This window comes from Dasypus novemcinctus, chromosome 6, assembly GCF_030445035.2.
Source record: "Dasypus novemcinctus isolate mDasNov1 chromosome 6, mDasNov1.1.hap2, whole genome shotgun sequence".
Taxonomy (NCBI): Eukaryota; Metazoa; Chordata; class Mammalia; order Cingulata; family Dasypodidae; genus Dasypus; species Dasypus novemcinctus.
In genome coordinates this window covers 5,399,931-5,422,731 of record NC_080678.1, presented here as the reverse complement: position 1 = coordinate 5,422,731, position 22,801 = coordinate 5,399,931, and the positions used below count along the sequence as shown (strand labels likewise).

General features: G+C 53.7%; 2 protein-coding genes across 2 annotated transcripts in view; one reads left to right on the top strand and one right to left on the bottom strand.

The window, feature by feature from the left end:
• Positions 1–3,064, top strand: part of PPP2R2D (protein phosphatase 2 regulatory subunit Bdelta) — a 46,749-nt gene extending 43,685 nt beyond the window's left edge. Inside the window, exon 10 of the mRNA XM_004464473.5 lies at positions 2,520–3,064. Within this exon, the coding sequence (XP_004464530.1) occupies positions 2,520–2,799 (280 nt within the window). The 3' untranslated portion in view covers positions 2,800–3,064. The remainder of the gene's footprint in view (positions 1–2,519) is intronic.
• Positions 3,065–9,931: 6,867 nt separating this feature from the next.
• BNIP3 (BCL2 interacting protein 3) lies at positions 9,932–22,193 on the bottom strand. The gene is made up of 6 exons (XM_058298124.2): positions 21,931–22,193; positions 14,049–14,199; positions 13,422–13,506; positions 12,443–12,549; positions 12,221–12,370; positions 9,932–10,733 (listed from the first exon to the last, which is right to left on the bottom strand). The coding sequence occupies exons 1-6, from the start codon at positions 21,974–21,976 to the stop codon at positions 10,688–10,690; spliced, it is 585 nt and encodes a 194-aa protein (XP_058154107.1). The 5' UTR covers positions 21,977–22,193; the 3' UTR covers positions 9,932–10,687.
• Between the last annotated feature and the right edge of the window lie 608 nt (positions 22,194–22,801).

Here is a 22,801-nt window from a genome sequence, read left to right as displayed (position 1 = left end):
TTTTAAAAATGCTTGTCGTCCTCAGTAGCCAGCAAATTGAAGCCACAGGGTGATGAGATGTCAGGATGCGTGCGTGGAGACTTAGCCTCAGCCCCGCTCTGTCCTTAGACTGGCTGTGGCCAGGATGCAGAAGGTGTTCCAGTGCTGCCCATGCCTGGGCCCCAGACCTCAGAGGCTGGAACAGCAGGCACCACGTGGCTGTGATTGGGTGCCGGACAGCTGGACCACTGTGTGTTCATAACGTGTAAGACCAAAAAGCAAGACCTCAGTGACTTGGAGCCATGTGACGCTCATGCTGGCAATGAGCACCGAACGCTTGTCGCCAAGGACTGCCTGTGGATTGATGACAATGTGTGATGTTTAAAGCACATGGACAGTTTCACTGACTTGTGAGAGTACCTATTTAAAATTTAATGTGGACAGAAGTGACCCACCCCCACCTCAGCAAGTAGTTCCTGCTGGGGGATGGGACAGGGGACGGTCTCTCCAGAGGGGCACACAAGGGCAGCCTCCTGTTTCTTCAGCTGGGGAAGAAGGGTATGTGTGTGGATATTCCCAGTATTCTTATTTATTCCTTTTGTTATACCTGAAATGCAATTACGTTATCAGCCACGTGCTTTCTGGGTCACGTTTCAGAATAGGTCACTTGACCCACTCACTTTGGCTAACGGCTCCTCTGCCTTCCTGCACAGGGAGCCTCCGCGACGTGGGGGAGGCGGCAGTTTGTCTGTCACTCTGCCTGTGTGCTCCAGGCAGAAGTGGTCGTGTCCCGTTGCTTGGGAGCCTGCGTCCCTCTGTGCCTCTGCCAGCGCTCTTTCATGTGGTGCTGTCCCTGACCTGTGGGGCACAGCCTGGCCCCGGGCCATTCTGGGGCGACTGCTGCTTACAACCTACAGGGGCAGGGCAGCCACCTGTTATGGCGACCAGAGAGCTGTCCCCTCTGGTGCAGGCATTGTCTGTCAAGAATTTTAAAATAGTAAAACTGGATAAAAGTCAGTCTGCTTTTAATTATTACCATACACTAGCAAGTCTAATCAATGGCAATGATTGAATATTCCTTTCTGAAAAAGATTTTTGTTGGTTTGTGTTCCAAATAATTATTCCACTGCTGTTGAATTTCAGTAACGTACATACACTTCAGGTGAGCACATTCTAACTGTGTATCCTTCCAGAACCATTGTATTGTCTGTGGAAATTGACTTGGAGAAGTCCCAGGTAGAGTCAGCCCCACGCAGGCTCAGTCCCAGGTGTTCCTGAGGAGATAAAGTTCCTTGCAGTTGGGAGTCATCAGTTTGCTCCAGGCATGGCCAGGTCCCGCGCCTCTGGAGCTGCAGGCCTGTGTTTTGAATAATAGAGTCAAAGTAAAGCCCCTGAGCTGGATGCAGTTTTCTTTTCTGAGCTTAACTTTTTCAGTGGTGTGACGTTTTAAATGAGGCTAATTAGACCAGCATGTTTGTACACAGCCAGGATGGGCCTGGAACACTGGACAGTGGCACCAAGATTTCTTCCTGCAGAGTGGCAGGTGGAAATTGTCAAGAAAACTACTTACTACTTGTGCAGCAAAACAATGTAAGGAAGTGTGGCTGTCAGGAGAGGGAAAAAGAATCAAATTTTGAAGCCAACTGGGAAAAATGAGAAGAGATGCTGGTCTTAAATTGACTGCAGAGTAAGAAGGGCTCACTGGGACACCTCTGTCCTCAGGAAAACCGGGCACGCAGTAAAGCAGGGTGGAAGCAATGGCATGTTGGTGCTCAGCCATGTTCTCAGAGTTTTGCAGAGAAAGACAGACTTAAGAAGTCCCTGCCAAACATAATGGAAGTGTACCATGACACGCTGTGTGGTTAAGTGGTGGTCAACTGTGGAGGTGCTCAAACTACCAGAATCGACCCTAAAGAATTAAAAACATGGACAGCACTGCAGTGTCCAGTGGCTATTGCAAAATGGAATTAGCCTGATTTTTGCTATATGTATTCACTATGTTTAAGACTTTTCCTAAGTATTTGTGTGTCTATTGCATCATGTGAATGAAACTTAAAAATTTATACAAAAGTGAAGATAGATTTGCAAATCTGATCGTATAATCAGCCTTTTTAACATGAATATGTGATGTTCAGTATTGGCTTAAGTCATTGACAGATTGCCTGAGGCTGGAAAGCAAACATTCTGTTACTCATGAGTCAGGCAGATACTTTTTCTTGCTTTTTTCAAAAATACATTAATATATAATTAATTTTTAAAACCATTACTTTTTTCATTTTTTATGCCCAACATGTATTTTTACTGATATGATTACATGTATGAAGTTTGAAAAGGAATTTTCACAGCATTTCTTTTCTGTAATTATTTTTCACTCATTATTTCTGAAAATACTTTTGCCCTGTAGAGACAAGGGATATGAAAAGGGATTGGCCTGTGCACGCAGCACGCTGGGTGCAACCAGGAAGGAGGGGTGGGATGTGGTGCTTCCTGTGTGAATTCCTGGTGACTTAGAAAAACATTGCTCTTTTGTCTTTAAACAGTGCTATTATGACTGGATCCTACAACAACTTCTTTAGAATGTTTGATAGAAATACACGGAGGGATATTACTTTGGAAGCTTCAAGAGAGAACAGCAAGCCTCGAGCCATCTTAAAGCCGCGGAAAGTATGTGCAGGTGGAAAGAGAAAGAAAGACGAGATCAGTGTGGACAGCCTAGACTTCAGCAAGAAGATCCTCCACACGGCCTGGCACCCCCTGGAGAATATCATCGCCGTAGCTGCCACCAATAACTTGTATATATTCCAGGACAAAGTCAACTAACCAGCTGCTGAGGACCATGTCTGACCTTGCCCACTTAAGCCGGCTGCTGTTCCTCAGAGAAAAGGCCTTGTGAACCTCCTCTCCGCCCAGACCCGTGTCGCACGCACTTCCTCTGCTGGGCCTGGGGAGACGCGCCCCGGTCGGCGCCCGAGGGGGGCTCTGTCTTCAGGGAGGCGGGGCGTGAGCGCCACAGCTCATGGACGAGCCACTCGAAGCAGAATTGGTGGGCCACGCTCAATAAAGGCCATTATTCAAAATAAATGTATTTATTTATGTCTGAGCCTTCCTTTCCAGTTTATAGACCAAAAAATGAACGTTCAAGAGTTGTCAAATATATCATTTCTCTCTCTCCCCAGCTTTTTTCTTTCTTTCTGTGGTCATATTTTGGCCTTTGCGCATCCGTGGTGTGGTAGCTCTCCACGCCCTCACACCTGGACGGGGGCCGGAGCTGGCTACACCCTCACCCCGAGTCTGCAGTTCCCCTGCTGGGGCTGTTGCTGATCAAGTAACCTGTGAAGGGGGTTTGAACACAGTAGCGTCTTTTTATTTGCTTTAATTGCATATAGTGCATTATACAGAATTACTCTGCAATAGTTGAGAAAACTTCTGTCCTTAATTGGCAGATAGGTAGAGTATGTATACTTCAAACTCTAAAACGGCCATAACCTCATTTTTTTTCTGTAGAAATGGTTTATCTGCTATACCAGGTAAGGTCTGGGAGAAGCCTTAACTGATCCCCCTCAGAGAAAGAAAATTACAAGAAATAGTAACAGAATTGCTGCTATAAAATACATGGTCTGAAGTATGCCTCAAATTGACACAAGTGAAGACTTACAGTCCTTATTTTTAAACCTTTTTTAAGAAGTACTTTGGGGGGGGGAATGTACTTTTTAAATATTGCTACAATTATATGCATGCTCAATTTCATATTGCATTTCAAGCCAGGAAAATTAAACCGTTTTAATTATGCTATGCCACCAGTACTTTGGTGGTTTATTTTAAAACTTCTTTGCTATCAAAAATCAAGATGTCCCAAGACAAAAAAATAGGTATAACCATGCTAAGTGGCAGTGCTTGCTGCCGTGGGGTTTAAAACAGGGCCCGGCAGCACGGTGCGGCCCCAGGCGCGTCTGGGCTGGGTGCACATGCCCCTCTTGAAATGAGCTGCATTTTGGTTACTAATGGTATAGATTACACAGGAATAAAATGTGATTATCCTAAATTGATGTTCACAGAATGCCACTTTAGTTCACATTAAGTTAGAAAATTGAGATTCTGGGACATTTTTATTTAAAAGTAATTCTTATACTGTATATATTGGCTGTGGCAGTTACAAAATCTGAAATGCAGAACTGAGTTCTTTAGTTAATCCTGGTCCTTCAGAAAAAAGTTCTAGTAAAATGGGATTGTATACATTTGTCCAACTATTTTGAACAGAAATTAGAATAAATTTTAAATGTTTAACTGGATTTGCACTGTGTATTTAGACAACTCTCTCTCTTCTAAAACTTATTTCCCATCTCAGAGGGCCAGAATAGTGCGTAAGTACCACCCACTTTGGTGCAGGTGGGCTCACAGCCATGTCACTCGCCCAGGCCCACCCGTGTGGGATCCGTGCGGGGTCACGGGCTGCCAGGCAGCTCTGTCCCTCTGGTGGTCAGCTGGGCAGTGCGGCCCCAAGCTTCATGGCGGTCACACATTGGCACAAGAGGATGTCCTGCCAAGAATACTATTTTAAAAAGACGTTTCAAAGCTTTGTCTTGTTCTTTTATTCTGATTCCATATATCCCTCTCGTGGAAGGTAAAAGGCTTAGTGTTTTCGATTGTTTCTCATTTTACATGCAAGCTTTTTAATGAAGTATGTCATCATTCTTGTTCTAAAACTCTCTTTTCTAGCATTGAAGTTGGAATATGTTTATTCCTGAGAGGTATGTTTGTCAATTTTTTTTTCATTACTTAGAATTCTGTGGTTTTGTTTTACATGAAGCTTTAATGTTTGCTAAGTTGACTACCTGGATTTAGATGAGTAAGTTTGAATAAGCTTGTACTCATGTGGAAATGCTTTTTTTTTTTTTACTTAAGCTTGCTATAGCCATCTTATGCCATTACAAGACAAAACTCAATATCTTAAAGTGCTTACCAATTGTTGCCTTCTTCCTATGCAAAAGCAAATAGCAACAGTTTTCAAAACCAGGAGCCCCTGCTTGCATGTCCGCCTGGAAGGGGAGCGGGTAGCCAGCACCTGCCCAGCCTCAGCTGGAGCCAGAGAGCCCTGTGTGGCCACTTGTCTACTGGTGGAGGAAGGAAAGACCAAGTGTTCCTTTACCCAGCGTTCTCTGCGTCCGGACCAGCAGCTTCCGCATTCCTGGGCTAGACCTGGGAAAGGTCAGAGCTGAGAGGCTGACCAGCTCACCAGGGCCTTGGTGGCGGTATCTCCACTGCTTCTGTAGGTAAAGGAATGGTGAGCACCTGGGGTGGGCAGGACACCTGTCTCCAGAAGGTTTATATAAACATGAGTGTCTGAGATGGGGTTTTGTGTTGGTGTGAAGGGGACGGAGCGAAAATTTGTTACAAGCTGTGCCATCAGTGCTGTGCCAAGAAAGTCCAGGAAGTGAGACAGGTCTCAGAGCTGTCTGATGAAATAATGGGTGCCTAGCCTTTGGGGTAGTAGGGGGCTGCTCCAGGCCCAGGCAAGGGCACAAGCTCAGGCCTCGGGGCGCCTGAGCCCTCCGGGGAGTGGCCTGTCGATGTGGTTGCCAGACCTGCCTGGCCAAGCCTGCCTGCCCTTCCCGTGGGTGCTGAACCTGAGCTTAGCCGAACTGGCTTCTGGCTGGGGGGAGGGAGGGCAGGTGGACTGGGTGGAGTCCGGGCCTGGTGGCTGCAGCACCCCTCCACCCGCAGCACTTGTGCCAGGCTGCAGGGAGCAGTGGAGTGTGGCTGTGGAGGATGGCAGCCTCCTTGACTGGGTGCTTTCGACAAGCAGCCCGGGGCCCAGGCTTAGCATGGTCACGTCGTCCTTAGAGGCCTGGCGGCAGGTTGCAAGCATACACTGTGGTGCCCAGGGTCACACGCGGGCTCCCATGCTCACACTTCTCCAGAGTGCTGGCAACAGATGGACGGGCACAGGATGCCCGGAGAGTGCTGGCAACAGATGGGGGCATAGGATGTAGAGGGCTCTGGAGTGCTCTGGAGGGCGACCTTGGCCTTTCTGCAAGAACACCCTGGGAGGGTCACGCTGCCGGGAGCTGTCCGCCAGCCCCCAGCTTGCCTAGGACCTGGTTTGGTGTATTGATGGCTACTGGAGGTCACCAAGGAACCCATGCTCTGCCCCTTTTTAAAGTCACCTTAACACGGACACCACCCCAGCCTTTGTTCTCCATCCTATGTTCACATCTTAAGAAGCACAAGCCTTTGGGCCATTCTGAGACCTACGTGGAGGATATTAGGAAAGAGAAGGAACAAACTCCAGAGAACTACTGCCCAGGGACCATGGGGTCCCAGGAATGCAGCACCTTCAGTCAAGCTGCAAAATGGCTTTGCGTAAGTATCTTCGCTGGAACATTTTTAGTGCTAGGATTTTTTTTTTTGTTTTTTAATGCAATGGAAACTAGAACCTTGTAAGCAGGATTGTAGCTTTCTATTAAACAGTGCACTTTAAATCCTAACCGGGGGTTTTCTTCATGGACTGGACTAACAGGAATTGCAAGGTTAGAACCACCCCAGAACCTGCCTGCACCATCATCTTAACTAAAGCGTCTTGGTGGAGAGGAAACACAGCCTTTGGGATATGCTAGCACTATTCTCAGAAAGCTTTTGTCAACTTCTCAACTCCATTGTTTCAAGGCATTGTGAATAGATGAAATCTCTTAATTTCTTTGGTAGTCACAATTTATATCTATATTGAGTAATTGAAAGTGACATGTTCAACTTTCATTTTCCATTTGGTTGTTTAAAAATATTTTGATAGCAAGTCTTTGATTTCCCACATCTACCTGTCTTGGGATGTGTTGCTCCCCTTTTCCTTACATCCGTTCAAAGTGTTCTAGTATTTCTTAGAGGCTTTGCTCCAGATCCCAAATTCCAGTGGACACTGGGTCCCTCACACATTTGCAGAGAGCCCAGGTGTTGGGGCACAAACCGGAGGCCACACCCCATCGGAGCAGGCACCAGCAGGAGCGCTGGCTGGAGGTGCCTGGGGGGGGCGTTGAGTTCCCAGAGCAGAGGCCAAGGATGGCTGCACCTGCTTGGAGCAGTCCCATCCCATCAGATTTCATCATCAGAACGTTTGGTATTTATTTTGGCTCATGTGACCTTAGACAATTCACTTATCTCAGAGATAATTAAATGAAAATCTTCTTAGGAAAGCTTAGTACTTTTTTAATGTTTCTATTCTATAAAGATGGGATATATTACTTTGTTATCCCAAGAACTAAACTTTTGTTCTCTAAAATGTAGACATCTAAATGCGGTATAACTGACGCTTAGCAGAAGTGGCTTTAGCTTCATGTCTGTTTTGAATTGGTAATATCCACAGATTTCAAAAATTTCAAAAGGTCTATGGCAGTCTTGCTCCTACCTCTGTCCCTCATGGGCAATTTTTCTTTCATTTATTTCTCAGGTGTTTTTCTTCCCATTTTTTTTTTCATACAAACACAGCTGAATATTCCTGCTTCTCCACTCCAGCCCAGAGGGAGCGGTCCATGCCCCCCCGAGTCCTAGGTCTGGTCTTCACCGGGCCCCCGGGGAGAAGAGTCTTCAGTGCGTGTGGAAATGCAGGTTCTGGCCCCAGAGGGCGGGCTGGGCCCTGGAATCTGCATTTCTAACAGGCTCCCAGGCAGTGCTGATGCGGCTCATCCAGGGAACCTTGAGTAAAAAGGTCTTTCTACTCATTTTACCTTTTTAACATTTTGTTTTGAAATAATTTAGACTTGGAAAGATGGCACAAATCGTGCCGAGTTGCTGCGGGCTTCACCAGCTTCCCTGCGTAGGCAGAGCACACTCCGGGAGCCTGGCTGTGACCACGGGCTCGCGCCCGTGCTGCCTGCTGCCTTCCCTGTCCCAGCCAGGCTGAGCAGCCACATCCTTGGCCTCATGACCTTGGCCCTTCTGAAGAGTGCTTAAGAGTTACTTGGCAGAAATTCCTCACTTGGGTTTACCTGTTTCCTTGTTAACTGTGCGGTTTTGTGGTTTCGGCAGGAACAGTGCCAAAGAGGCCGGGGCGCCGCTGCAGTGCGCAGGTGGGGAAGGTCACAGGCCGGGGGAGCCCCTTTCCTCCTGGTCATCAGTAAGCCCCTTGAGGAACACAATCCAAACCTGCAGGCCTGCGCGTGGAGCTTCAGGAGTCCTGCCATTCGTTGCAGAAGCAGCCAACGGGGGGCGACCTCGGCCGGCATCTGCCGTCAGCCTAGTGGAGGATGCCCGACCCTGTGGGCCGGCCACGGGCCAGCCTGGAGGCCCAGCAGCCCCTCGCAGTGTGTCAGCAGGCAGTCTGGACTCACGGCTATCTGCTTGCTTCTGTGGGTTATGACAGGTTACGAGCCGTTACCATCGTTCTTTCTCCGCTTGTCCTGGCTGTGGCCACTGGAGGGCCTATGGTACATACACTCCTTGGCTTTTGAGGACTTCCTCCTTTCAGGCACCAAAATATCCCAGCTCATCCTGCTTGGAATCAGTCGCTTTCCTGATTCTGTTCATTGGAGGGGGGTACCGGAAGGCAAGGTCCAGGTGCTGGTGGAGCAGAGCTGGAGACACCTGTGTTTACCTGTGCAGGTGTTCTAACCCAACACCACTGCATTCACGCTGCCTCCCTTGCTTTCCTCATCTGGAACTCCTCGCCGGCCGTGAGCCCCCAGCTCTCATGCACTGCAAGATGCTCCACCTGCTCAGTCTCGGCACATGGAATAGCTTCGGAACTCCGCCCATGCCCTCGGGAAGAGTTTACCAGTGAGTACAGTTCTTGAATTGTTTTTTTCCCTTTAACTCTTAGTATCCAATCAAGATAATATAGACACTGTTTTCCAAAGTTATTTTGGTTATTTTCTTCCCTACCCCTTTCAATGTAGTTATATTTTCCAGATCTAACAGCTAAGCTCCTTAGTGTGTTAATGTGGCATATAATATCAACAGATTCTAATAGTTAACCAACCTTACACTGGTGAAAGAAGTCCTACTCGGTCATTGTATGTTATTTTAGTATTGAAGTATTCTTTTGTATAAGCAATAATTTGAATTTCACAAGTAATGTTCATGAGTGGTACTGGCCTGTATAGACTCTCACCTGACTTTTCATTACAGATTAATAAAGTGTCCACTTTGATATTCCAGTCTGATGAAAAAAGCCTCTGGAATTACACTAGTCTTGGCCTTCACATCCCATTGATTCGGAAAAGCACTTTAGGAACAAGAGTTTAGTGCTTGCTGGGAGTAGAGCTCAGCCAGTGGCAAAGGCCATCGCCTGTCAAGTGCCCCCACTTGGCTGAGTGCCAGCATGCGGTCAATGGGGGGTCTGCTGACTTGGGGGGCATGCACCCCGATCACATATCAGAGGATGTTAATTCCCGTCACCCTCCCTCCCATCACCCGACGCTATTCAGACAAGAGACACACAGGGACAAACCCCTGGTTCCTCTATGAGGAACGAGCTCATGTGCCCTGGCCACTACAGTGAGACACCAAACACTCCGCATACGCAGGCGCAGCAGGCACTGCCCTCCAGCAGGCTCCAGCGGAAGGCTTGCCACTCCAGCTTCCACGTACATATTTAATATAAACCCAGATTTTAAAAGTCAAACTCTTAGATTTTTTGACTTTTTCTTATTTTCTTTAAAATGTTACATTAAAAAAATATGAGGTCCCATATACTCCCCCACCCCACTCCTCCCACATCAACCACCTCTTCCATCATCACTGCACCTGGTGAATACATTTTGGAGCACTGCTGTACCACAAGGACAGTGGTCTACATTGTAGTCTACACTCTCCACCGTTCCACTCAGTGTCTTAGATTTACTTTAGCACAACCAAGTGAAATGTGGAAATGGGAAAACAACAGCACGATACAGTAAAACATTGCTGTGGTAGCCGTGCTGTGACCTGACCATGGGGCTGCACTGAACCAGACACTTCTGTGAAGTTTGGTTTTTGGCAAAGATTTATTTTTTCTATTTCCAGTCTTTTAAAAGCACACAAAAGAAAAGGTTACATTCAGCAGTCTACACCGATGAAGAGTCAAACGTTGGGTATGTGCCATCAACAGAAGGGATGGCCCAAGACAGCTGCAGCCGGAGGCTGTCGTTCCCCTGCTGCAGCCAGCAGGCCGTGCACTGCACTGCTGCACTGCGGAGCCTGTGTCTCCACCTTGGTTTTCTATTTCTTACTTAAAGAACTACTAGCACAGCTAAGTATCATCTCTAGTAGACAACCCGCATCCATTTAAATTGAGCATATGTTTTCTGCAATAGTGTGACAATATAAGGCCACGAAGTTTATCTTGGACAAGCCCCCTTAATGTAAGATCAACATTATTTTAGTATCAACATTATTAATTCTTTTGAAATATAAAGTGTCTTAAGGTTACCAATGATTCTGTTAAAGCACTACATATATCGTGACCAAAGTACTTAAATTTACTTATACTTAGGTATTTGTCATTTCCAAAGAAAACTGACTCCCAAATGCCACAGCTGATGTTACCAGTCTGACATGCTCACTGTCAGCCAGGGTGTGGTCAGGTGGATTTAGTGTTCTCCTTCCACTTCAATAGGACACATCATTTACAGAACCAACACCAGCTGTGCAGCTACCCGAGGGTCAAGAGCGCACATCACTTAGCTGGTTGCAAACTCAGGTATCAGTCCCCTTGCGTGAACAAAGCCAGATTCAGTCTTGGTCAGAAGGTGCTGGTTGAGGTTGTCAGACGCCTTCCAATGTAGATCCTGAAGAGAAAAGCCACGGGTAGTTACTGTGGTCTCATGAGTAGCAGGTGACTGCATACAGCTGAGACAGGCAGGGAACTGGTATACCTTATGAAAGGAGCCTGGCTCATTTATACCTATCTTAGAAATTCTGTGACGACTCGATCCATTTCCTCCTTCATATTATTTAAGAACTGTTAGCCTAACTTAGGAGGCATCCAGTCCAGCACACCACATAGTGCAAAGGAGGCTTCTCACTGACTTGAAATGCTGCTAAAACACGCAGCTTTTGCATTTTTACTGGAAAAAGGCACTGCCTGGGGGGTTGGTGCCATTGAGACCCCCACACCTAGGAGGGCTGGTGCGTCAGGGCTTCCTGGGGAGAGATGCTCCAACTGAGCAGCGGGTGTGTCAGAGGAAGAGGAGGGCAGGGCTCCGGGAGCTCGGGAGCTTGGTCCTGCAGGGAGCAGCCAGGCATGTTCTAGGGTGGGCTCGGGTGTGGTTCCATCCTGGCAATGCTGGGATGCTGTGCGGGTTTGGGCAGGGAATGGTGCAAGTACTGAGTCGGCATGAAGGAGGGATGCAAGGAGGGCCTGGGGGTGGGTGGGTGTCACAGGAGCCCAGATCTGAAGGAGGCCCAGCCTGGAGGAGAGGCTCCTGGTAAAAAGGTCCCACCCCGGAAACACGGGCCTGGTGATGCCAATTGGGGGCCACCCTGGGCCTGTGGCCTCTGCAGGGCCTCCAGCCCACCCAGGAAGCTGTCCATGGGGCAGCCGGAAATAAAAGGTATGAGGGGTCAGCGAAGGGCTGTGACTAGGCATGGGCTGTTGTCCTCCCCTGTACTGGTGGGAGCCCTCAGGCCAAGGGGTGCCCCAAAATCAGAAATCAGAAGCCCTCATTGGCACTTCAGTCTGTCCAGTAAGTTGTGGGCACAAGGACCGTACACAAACCCAGGACAAATGACCACCCGCCCGGACAGGCCTGGGCCAGGCACAGGAAGAGGGGCTCTGGCCGCCCCGAGCGCCCACCGTGGCTCTCCAGCGCTCTGCTGCAGAAGCATGGGCAGGGCCCCTCACTGTCTGCAGTTACTTAGAACAAGCCCCATACCGAGACCCACTTGCCCTGGTGGGACCGACAGCTAACTACAGGAAGTACACAGAGGTACTGAGACCCCAGCCCCAGGAGAGGACAACGAATGGCAGTTCCACAGCAGGTGGCTGCTCAGAAACGAGAACCACCCCCACCCAGCCACAGTGTGGATGGAGGCCAGGCCCAAGAGCACCCGTGACTGCGCGCACGGGGAGTACAAAAGTGGCCAATTAGCCAGGCGCCCAGGACGAGGGGCAAGGGCTCCCAAAGCAGCAGGGCACCCGGAGCGAGGAGCCTCCGGGCGTGACCACTGTCCCGTTCCTTGATGTGCGCAGGGACACAGGGTGACGGTGCAGTGTGAGCACCCGCACTCAGAAGAAAGGACCAGGACCCGGGCCGCGCCACACGGGGCCGCTCACCCCAGTCCGATGGCCAGCAAGTGGGAGAGCAGCAGCGACGGGAGGAAGACGGTGAGGAACTCGGCCGAGAAGACGCCACCCTTCTTCATGGCTCGCGTGTTGCGCATGCTGAGGCCGGCGGCGCGCCGCGGGTGCCTGAAGAGGAACTCCCTGCGGGGGGAGGGCGTATTAGTGGCGCGGCCGGCCGGGAGGCCCCAGGCCCCGACCCGGGCACACACTCACTTGGGGGGGATGTTTTCTGGCCGGCTAGACCAATCCCATATCCAGTCGGAGTTTTTCTTCAAGATGCTTTCGACTTCCTTCCTTCTCTCAATGTAGTCTTCCTCAGACTGAAATAAAGCAGGCGTCAGTGAGGAGCAGACAGCCCAGCGCAGCCCCCCGCGGGCACCTGCCTCTGCCCCAAGCCATCCCCGCAGGCTGCTTTCCTGGGGCGGGGGACTTCGGTGGGGGCTCCCGGGAAAGCCCCCCTAAGGGTGCAACGTCTAAGAAGTGCAAACGCTACCCCAAGGAAACAGCTGGTGAGGGCAAAGGCCACTGCACAGAGAGGGTGCCCTGGGCTGGTTAAAACGCAAACAATTAGCGGGTGCCAAGCAGCAGCAGCAGCTAAGCAAACAGATACTGTCCAGCAAGCATGTTCACAAGAAAAGATGTTTCACGTTAGGCACAAGGAAAAGCAGAAACTTATAAATACCTATGCTCTTAGCTGCCTAATTTTTTTTTAAAAATCAGGTACAGTAAAATTTAATATACCAATTAAAGGAGACTTCAGAAAGTGGGATTGTTTCGCATTCCCTAAATTCCATACCTGAGCATGTAATTGTAATATTGGAAACATTTAGTGCCACAACCAAGCTTTAAATATCTGGGTGCACCAGTTCTGGCCACGCAAGTCCACTGTCCTGGAGCAGGCCACCTGCCCCAGAGCTCAAAGGGCCACCGAAAGCCCAGCTGTGCTGCTGTGGCAGCTAGGACTTCCTGATCCCTTGAGGGGCTAGCCCTAAGGAAGAGAGTGAGGAGGCCAGCTCTAAGACCGTACTTTCCTAAGAGTTGTTGACACAAACACAGGCAGGGGATTCAGCTGCTCCTGGGAGCCCACGATCCCCGCCGACAGAGCTGATGCCACAAGCAGGAGCCACCCTGGAGGCGAGGCATCCTCCATCCGCCATGCTTGGGGCTCTGCGTGGACAGCCTCCCCGCTTACCTGGGAGCTGTTCTTCTCGCCAGTGCTCTGGGAGTCGGCTTCTGAAGCTCTGTTAGCACCCTGGGGCGTCTGTGAGCGCGGGGGGCTTGGCAATGAGAGGAAAGCAACGGCACATGAACACACAGCACGAGGAGCAACGCCCTGGAGGCAGGGGACTATCTCTTCCATGAAGCCAAAGGCTCTAACAATTTCGGTCTTTTTGGCTCAGCTCAACTGAAGGCGGTGGCTAGTATGTCACCCAGGACGGACAGGCCCTCCTGCCCGCAGCCCTCTTACCCACCCACCGGCTTCCGGCCCTCGGGCCTCAGCCCTGCTGCCCTGCGGCCACGTCTAAGGGGCCAGAACCCCCGATCACGGCCGAGGCGCAACAGCGAAGGTCTTGGCAGTGGGCTCCCTGCAAAGGACCTACAAAGCTGCTTGCCGGGGCAGGCGCACGGGCCCAGCTGTCCTTTGTCCCCTGCTCTCCCATGGTCCTCCAGACCAACCCCCCAGGCCCGTTCCCCTGACCAGAGGGCAAGGGCCCATCTGTGCAAGGAAGGGGGACTGCGGGCAAGCCAGGCACCCTTGTCCAGAACGGCGGCTGCCGATGCGGGGAGGGCAGCCCGGGCCCGTGTCCCCTGGACCCACCTGTCGCAGTGAGAGCTCTTGGAGCTGCTCCGGCCAGACTCGTGCTGGGCATCCAGCAGGATCTTCTCCATGTCGCCATCGTAGACCGACACCGAGGCTGGCACGCCGCCCCCGTTCCCGTTGCTGCTGAAGTGCAGCTCTACCCACGAGCCTGCAGGAACACCAGCAGAGGCAGAGCTGGAGTCTTCTCCGCACCCAGAGTCTGGTGCTAATGCCCAGCCAGCCTGCCAGCACCGCCGAGGCGCTCCCGCAAAACCCACCAGGAATCTCGCCCAGCACGCCTGGGCACACTACTGGACCTTGCTGCCCTGCATCTCACCCTGCCCCTATGGGGGCCAGGCCCTCCGGGGCACAGAACTCACCTGCACACCTCCTGCCAGCCCAGGAGCCAGTGAGCCAGGGTTCTGCCCACAGCAACACTTGGGAAGGGCCAGCATCAGCACAGGCTTGTGGGGCCTTAACATACGGGCCAGCATCACGTACGGACCCCGAGGCCCGAGGAAACGCATGTATGATGCTGTTCCACCTTTATTTAGACAGAACATGTTTAAGATACTTTCTAATAAAACAGGTAATTTTCGATTAACCTGAAATCAGGCTACCTTGACTACCATAGCAGTATGTCACTGAAGCATTCATTCCCTTTAGCCAAGTCTTTCCAGAAGACTAAAAAAGACTTTTATTAAATATCGATACCTGTTAGTACATATTCCAGAAGATTCTGTCCAGATAGATTTCTACATTAGGAATTTTCTTAGCATCAGGCCATCCACTGAGCAAATAAAGCCCACAGAAGCCAGCCCCTCCCAACCACAGCACTTACAGCCGTCATTCTGGGGGGAGAGGCCCCCCAACCCCTCTCAAGTAAATGATAATTCCAACTCAGCAACTGAGTCTGCGGCATGAACTATGGGGCACAAATGGTGCTAAAGGCTGGAATCCAGGATGACTCCCTGTTGGGGGAGGGAGGGGCAGAGGGAGGCTGGGAATGAGGGCGGCAGACGGGAGGGAGGGAGAGCCGGAAGATGAGAACGTTGTGGCAAACCCGAAAACGGGCGAATGGTTCCGAGGCGGGACTACGGCTTGACGCCTACGGCTTGAGGGGGGCAGCAGCACTGGGGAGGGGCTAAGGGGTTTGCGCTTGGTCCCAGACGAGGACCACCAAGCGTTGGGAGTCTTGTGCTGCACGGAGCTGATTTTCATGTTCGTTCCTCGTAAGCCGCTGCCTGGATTCCGGCCTGCTGCCAGGCGCTCAGGTGGCTGGCACCTTGGGGCGCCCGCAGGCTCTCGCGGCATCCCGCGCTGCGCGTGCCCTCACCTCCTGTGGCTGCTGAAGCAGGTGACACCGCGTGGGTTAACAGCATGGCCCTCGCCCGCCGGGGCTCTAGAGAACCCCTCCTGGCCTCTCCCAGCTCCCAGGGACGGCAGGGGTCCTCAGCACGTGGCCACTCATCACATCCCACCCCCACGTGTAGCGTGGAGCCTGTCACCGAGAAAGACCGCGATGGCAATTCAGGGTCCTCTCATCTCAGGTCCTTGGCACCTGCAAAGACTGGTCTTAGTTGCCACAGGGCTGCCAACGCAAGGCACCAGGAACCGCTGGCTCTGAGAGCAGGGCTTTACCTGGAGTAAAGGCTCAGGGCCCCAAGGCCATGAAAAGTCCACCTCGAGGCACCACCAGAGGTGCTTTCTCACCGGTCGGCTCCTGGGGTCCTGCCACGCGGCCAACACAGCCCCCATCTCTGCCTGGTCCCTGCCTTCCCCTCCAGCACCCGCCGTCTCCAGGAGCCCAGCCGTGGGCACTGGGCCTGTTCAGTCTTGGCTGCTCCGCTTTCTTCTGAGTTCAGCCGTGGGCGCCGGGCCTCTTCTCTCAATCTCGGCTGCTCTGCTTTCTTCTGAGCTCAGCCATGGGCCCTCATCTCTTCAGCGGCTCCAGGGGTCCAGCCTTACGGAGCCTTGGTGCTCGCGCCTCCCTCACATGGCAGGGCCAGAAATGGTGGCTGCCTCTCTCTGCATCAGCATCTCCACTTAAAGCCCCAGCAAAAGGGCACAGACCCACCCAACTCCACCTTATCGATGCAGGCCCGGCACCCACCGGCGTGGACTCGTCCAAGAACATGTCCAAACTGTCACACCCTTCCTCCAAATCAGCCAACAGTCCCAGGACCTGGGGACTTGAACTCCAGGGGGCAGGTGTGCGGCCACCAGGTGCACAGGTTTCCGCCGGCTGTGAACCCAGGGCGGGGGCCCGGGCTGGACAGCAGGCGTGTCAGCAGGAAGGCCTCTCCTTACCGTGCTCCAGCCAGGGCCAGCTTCCAGCCCGACGCCTCCCATCACTGGCCTCTCGTCTCAGCTGTTCTCTGTCAGTGGTGGCTTCTCCCGGTTGTTCACCTGGCGTTTCTCCCATGTTCGACGAGGCGCAACACCTTTTCCTGCTTACTGGCCATGTGGAGATTGTCTTTTGTGATTCATATTTCTTACTCTTCTCTACTGAGTTGTCGGTTTTTCTCTTGATTTATAGTTGTGTTCTAGATACAACTGAATGTGCTGCAAGTAACTGACTCCGAGGCTTGCCTTTCACTGTCCTCTGACATTCCTGGTTCTCATATTCATTTCCAGCCTATCAATCTGTTTCCTTTTAAGCAATTTTTGTCCTATTTAAGAAATTATTTGTTAAAAGGTCGTGAAGATATGCTATTATATTATCATTCTTTCGCCTTTATAGCGAAAACCTGCCTGGAACTACTTTGAGTATGATCACAGAGGGCAAGTTTTTCCACTTCCCCACCACCGCTTATTGAAAACATTCTTTTCCCGTTTGGTTTTGTGATAAATCAGGTGCATATACGGCTAGGCCTGTTTCTGGGCTCAGGACAGTTTCTCTGTTTTGTGTCATCGACCTGCTTTTCTCTAGCGAGTCTGTGTCACTCTGAGGTATGTGGAGGCTGGACTGCAGGAGAGGGAGAAGGCAGAGTACAAAAGACGGGAAATTTATGTACTAGGAGAACGCAATCAACCAATTTTGTAGTCACTATAATTTTATTAAGTACAATAATAATTACCCTGAGCTGCTACTGTCCTTAAACCAGCGAGACACGATGCACCACCATGCAATTAGGGGGAGCAGCCGACTCTTCACTCCGTGCCGTGAGCTGGAAGCACAGGCAGGCGGGCGCAGCTCCCCGCGCCACGCCGCGGCTCGAGCAGCCCCTCGTGGAGCGCGCCCGCTGCTCAGGTGAAGCAGGTCAAGGGCCGGGAACACGGCGCAGGCGCGGTTCCCTCGGCAGGCTGCGGGTAGCCGAGAACGGGCCGGCCACAGGAGCTCCGAGAGGCAGGCGTGCTCCTCCTCGTCCCCACGGGCCGGGCCGTGCTGGCCGCCCAGCAGGGTCAGTGTCCCGAGGCTGAGTCCTGTGAGGAGCCGGCCGCCCTGCCCTGCCCCTCAGAGGCCACGAGCCCCACAGACGCGCCGCCCGCCATGCTCAGCAGGCCGCCGCCTTCCGGGCAGTGCGCGCCTGTCCTCGGCTTCTCCTGGGCCCCCCCTCCCTGGGGTCCAGCTCGCCCTGTGGCCTGAGCCTCCACGGTATTTCTGGGCAGTTCCCTTGTTTTTAGGCTCGCCCTACATTACTCAGGTTCCAGGCCTGGCGTGGTTTGACCAGACCTAGGAGCTGCCCAGCGGTCTCAGGACACCCCACTGGAGAGGAGCTTGGCGGGGGGAGCCTCGGCCTCCAGCAGAGAAGCAAGTTCCATGCCGGAGCGTCGCCAGCGAAAGGCTCTGGACCCCAAAGTTTCAGTCCAAAGAATCAAGTGCTTATCAGGCGTTTTCAAAATAAACAAAGAAAACTGCTTTTAAGATGATTTAATATTGCATTTATCCTTCTATTTTCTCATTTCTAATACATGTTAGTCACAGTGCTACTTCAACCTCTGATATCTAGTAAAAACAGTTATTAAATAATGTGCTGAGTTTTACTCTGGAGTTCATTCACCATGAAACTCCTTTTGGTTTAACTGAATAAGAACATAAATATTCCAAAGAATAATTTACTAAAGGACAAGAGTTTTATTATTAACCTGCCACATCTGTGCACAGAAAGCACACTTCCTGGAAAATGAAGCAATGTGTGCTGTTATTATACTTATATCTTGCTTAAGAAAAAGCAATGGGCCTTAGGTTGCTTAATGACCCTAGGACTCTTCCTTCAATCGCAGGTAACTGATTTCAAGTCACTCTGGTATAATTAAGCCCCAGAAAGGAGCAGACGCGGCTGCCTTTCCCAGGCGAGGCCTCGGGCCTGCTTTCAGTTTAGGCGCCTCTCCTGGTTTCCTCTTTGCCACCCCTCTCCTCCTCATAATTTACATTGCTAACGAGGTCACAGAGCAAGCCAGACCAGCCAATTTCACCCCCTCTGAACAAGGTAGAGGAGCCTCAAGGGAAGCCTGGGCTATAAACAGCTAGATCACGTCCAAAAAGGAAGGGACCCACCACTTCACGGTTAGTTACGATGCAGCGCACGCCTCAGGGTTTGCTTGGGGTGATGGGAAAGTTTTGGTAACAGATGGGGGGGATGGAGGCACAACACTGTCGATGTAATTAACAGCACGTAACTGTACACTTAAAAATGGGAAATGTGTTGTATGGAGGTTACCACGATAAAAGTTACCTATATTCCAACACTTCTGGGTTCACAACCCATCTCTTAGTTTCCATTTATTCCCTCATTTGTTAAAAAATAAGAAAGAAAACTTTATCTGACCTCCAGCTTCGCCGGATGCCCACAGCAGTTCCTGCCCGCACGGCGACAGCCAGGCACAGCCGGGCACAGGCGCTGTCCACCTCCACTGCCCAAGTGCCCGCAGCGCCCTGTGCACCTCGACACCAGGCCACCGCAGCAGGGGCCAAGGGCGGCCCTGCTGTGAAGAGGTGCTTTTTCAAGGCTCTCCAGGAGCCTGGCCACCCAGACAAATATATTTTGAAAAAGCTCCAACTGTGATAACGCACGGCCAGGAGCAGAGCAGGCACGCAAACATGCAACCGCCGAATGTGTCACAGCCACGAGGCCCCAGGGCTGCCCAAGACGCTGTGTAACCTGTGAGGACTCCTTGACAGGCGCTGCCGAGCCCAGAGGCGCCAAGGCCACCGACACGGGAGCTGCGCCCTGGCAGCCAGGCTGGAGGCAGCCGGGGTTTCACTTTTAGACGCCCCATGAGGTAGGTGGAGGGGCCACCGGGGGTGGCTCGGGGACTCCTAGCAGGAGGGGGTCGCGCAGCCTCCCCGCGTCCACGGGAGCGCCGGCGTCCCCTGGGGTCTTGTCTGTTGCCTGCCCTAGTTACTCTAGGTTTCCTCCTCCCCTACTTTCCCCTTAGCCTCCCGGCGTCATCCCCACCCCTGTAGGCTCAGGGGCATGGGCTGGAATCCAGCTTCTGATTCTACAACTCCCCTCCGGAACCAAGTACTTTTCTCTTGGAACCGTTCCACCCTGGAGGTGGCCTGTGACCAGAGAGCAGTAAGGGCTGGGACTCCGGCTCCTTCCTGAGCCAGTGCACCTGGAGCTGAGACTGGAGCCCCAGGCAGGGCTCCCACGGCCACAGAGGCAGAAGCTGGCCTCTCGCCTGCGTCTTAGACTACCTTGGAGAGAAGACTGGCAAGCGCGCGACCCCAAAGTCAGGGGCTTCCAGGGCAAGGGACAGATGCCCTTGTGCTACCCGTTGGCTCCTCGGCGAAAACGCCTGTCAGAGGACACCCAATGCGGGACAGGGAGAGTGCGCGCTGCTCGGGGCGGGGCTTGGGCCGCCAAGGCTTCCCCAGCCAGAGCACAGCAAGGGGAGGGCCGCGGGCGGGCGCGCGACGTGGACTCACGTGGCGGGCGGCGCCGGCCCACCTGGGGCGCGTGTCTGGAGGCACGTACAGTCAGAGCGCGGCCAGGGGAGCGTCCCACGGACTTCCGCTCTGCGGGTGGCATCTTTTTATAGAAGGGGCAATACAGCCAAACAAAACCCTTTCTGGCACGCTGGCTACCCATGACTCAGCAGGCTGGTTTGCAAATCAAGGACCGAGGTGCCAGCTGGCGCCTCGGGGGACCCCGACTATCCCCCAGACACTGCCCGCGAGGTTCAATGCCTGACCCAAGAAGCAAGACAGGCACCGTTAGAAAGGACGTATGTAGTCTGATCATTAGAAAAGCGTGCTTTTAAGGCAAAAGATTTACAAAACATCCACTGGATCTTAATGACAAAGAGAAAACCTCCCTCAATCTACCTGGAACGGGGAATTTATCCCTGTTAAACTGAAAATGAAAGATCTGAGTCACAGGATTATAAAATGTGGACCTAGGTTTAAACCCATACGCGATACAATGAGCTAATTAAATCTGGCCTAGTAAAATCTTGTTGTGAGGGCTCAGCAAGCCAAGTGTGACAATTCGCAGTCTTCTGAGAGGGCTGGTTTTACAAGGACTTTCGCAATCTTCGGGAAGGTTCTCAGAGGCCCCTCCACAGCCCCGGTGCACGCCCCCTTGGCCCGACCTCCGGCCGAGTACAAAGGTCAGCAGCTGCCCGGCCGCAGCTGCCTCCTGGGCCCTTGGCACAGGGGGCCACAGGGAAAAAGGCGTTGTGCCTACTTGCCTGGGGTACAGGCAAATTTGGGCTCTAGGTCAGACGTGCCCTTTGGCATTTTTTAAAGCCTGTAAGTCAACTTTTAATCTTTGGTTGCAATGATCCTTCAGCAGAAATGGAACATAACATTTACCAAAAAAAACCTGACTACATACTTACACCATTTTTTAAAGTTGTCCATCTGCTGAGAAGTAGCAGCAACGGCCCTAACACTGCTAAATCGGCCCCCCTTCCTTCCTCTTTCAGGAAGTGAAAATATTAATGGTTCAAAAATCAAAGCCCATAAAATTAAATCTGCAACATCTTTGGCTCGTTTTCTGAACTCAATATTGGCCCAAACTACACAATGTGAAAATAAAACATAGAGATTTTACTCGAATGTGGAATTTAAGTTGTTCTACCTGCACACAAGAACTTAAGAAAGGTGGGTAGTACCCAGCCAGGGTCGCACCCAAGCAGGGGGTCCGCGGAGGCGTGCCCCCGGTCCGAGGGGCGGCTCCCGAAGCCCACGCGCCGCCCACGCGGGCGGCTCCGGCCGGCAGGTGTCCCTTTTCAAAGGGCGTCGCAGCCAGCCCGAGACAGGACGGCAGGGGAGCAGACGCGCCCGTGACCGCAGCACCCCGGCCCGACCGTCCTCTGTACAGAGCCGAACCAGCCGAGGCGCCCGCCGCGGCCGCGCCGTTTCCGAACACCTGCACCCCACACCTGCACCCCTTCACCGCGCAGCAACGGGGCCCCCCTGCGCAGCCGCACTTAGGGTGACACTCACCCGGCGGCTTTCGGGCGCCACCTCTGCCCCACTCAGAAAACCCCAAGACAAAGACGCCTCTTACAGGGTCTCCCTGATGGATCCTAAACGAGGGGCGCAACTAATTTAGCCCTTAAATGGCGAGCAATTTAATCTTGCACCAACAGCAGGAGGCCGCCCAGGACGTCGTCCCCGGGGACGCGCGGCCTCCCCGGGGTCCACGGCCTCCCCAGGTCCCCCCTCGGCCCCCCGACCGCCGCTGCCTCCCCAAGTACCCTCGGCCTCCCCAGGTCCACCTAGGCCTTCCTGGGTCCCCTTGACCTCCCGACCACCGCTGCTTCCCCGGGCCGCCCGCGGCCTCCCCGGGTCCCCTCGGTCCCCCGCGGCCCCCCCCGCGGCCTCCCCGGGTCCCCTCGGCCCCCCGCGGCCTCCCCGGGCCCCCTCGGTCCCCCGCGGCCCCCCCCGACCCCCTCGACCTCCCCGACCCCCGCGGCCCCCGCGCCCCGCCGGCCGCGGCCCTACCCTGCAGGCTCTCCTCCTGCAGCCCGGGGGCGCCGCTCTGCGCCATGGCGCCGAGGAGGCTGCGGCCGGCCGGGTCTGCGCAGGGCCGCGGCGGCGCCTCCGAGGCCGACGAGCCGGAGCGAGGAGCGAGGTGCGGGGCGCAGGAGCCGCGGGCGGGCAGCGACGCGTCAGCCGGGCGGCGCGGCCACCGAGTGCGCCGGAACGCGGGGGTGCGGGCGGCGGCGCCCAGGGGCCGTGGGCGGGGCCTGCGCGGGGCGCGTGCGGTGCGTGCGGCGCGTGCGCTGCGGGGCTGGGGGGGGGTCGCCGGGGGAGGAGCGAGGGGCGGGGGCGGGGGCGGGGGCGGGGGCGGGGGCGGGTCTCCTCCTGGCCTGGGCTTGCGACAGCCCGGGGTCAAGCCGAGGCTGGGAAGGCGGAGGCCGGGGGCGGGGCCGAGAGCTGGGGGCCCAGGGCCGGGGCCGGGGGCGAGGGTCCAGGGACTGGGGTCTGGCGACCCGGTGGCCCGGGTCCGGCGGGTCTCCTGGGCAGGCAACTGCGGGTCGCGGGAGCAGGCCTCAGCGCCCCGTCTCGGGAGTGGGCAGTGAGGGTGGGAGAGACGCGGTGGGCGTGGAGCGGCCCCTGGGCCGACTCTTCTCCCACAGAGGCCCGCCAGTGGGTGCCCCCACGCCTGCGGGCCTCCCCCCAAGGCAGGCTGGCCTTTCCCTGTGGGTGGGGAAACTGAGGCATTGGTAGGGCAAACAGCTACTTAGCTACTGGCATTAGAGAGCCCGTTGGCGTGGGGCCTTCGGTGACCTCCAGGGCCTGCGGGTTCACCCCCAGCCGCAGGTCACGGTCACGGTCGCGGGTGAGACCGCGGGCCCCGGGGGCTGCGCTC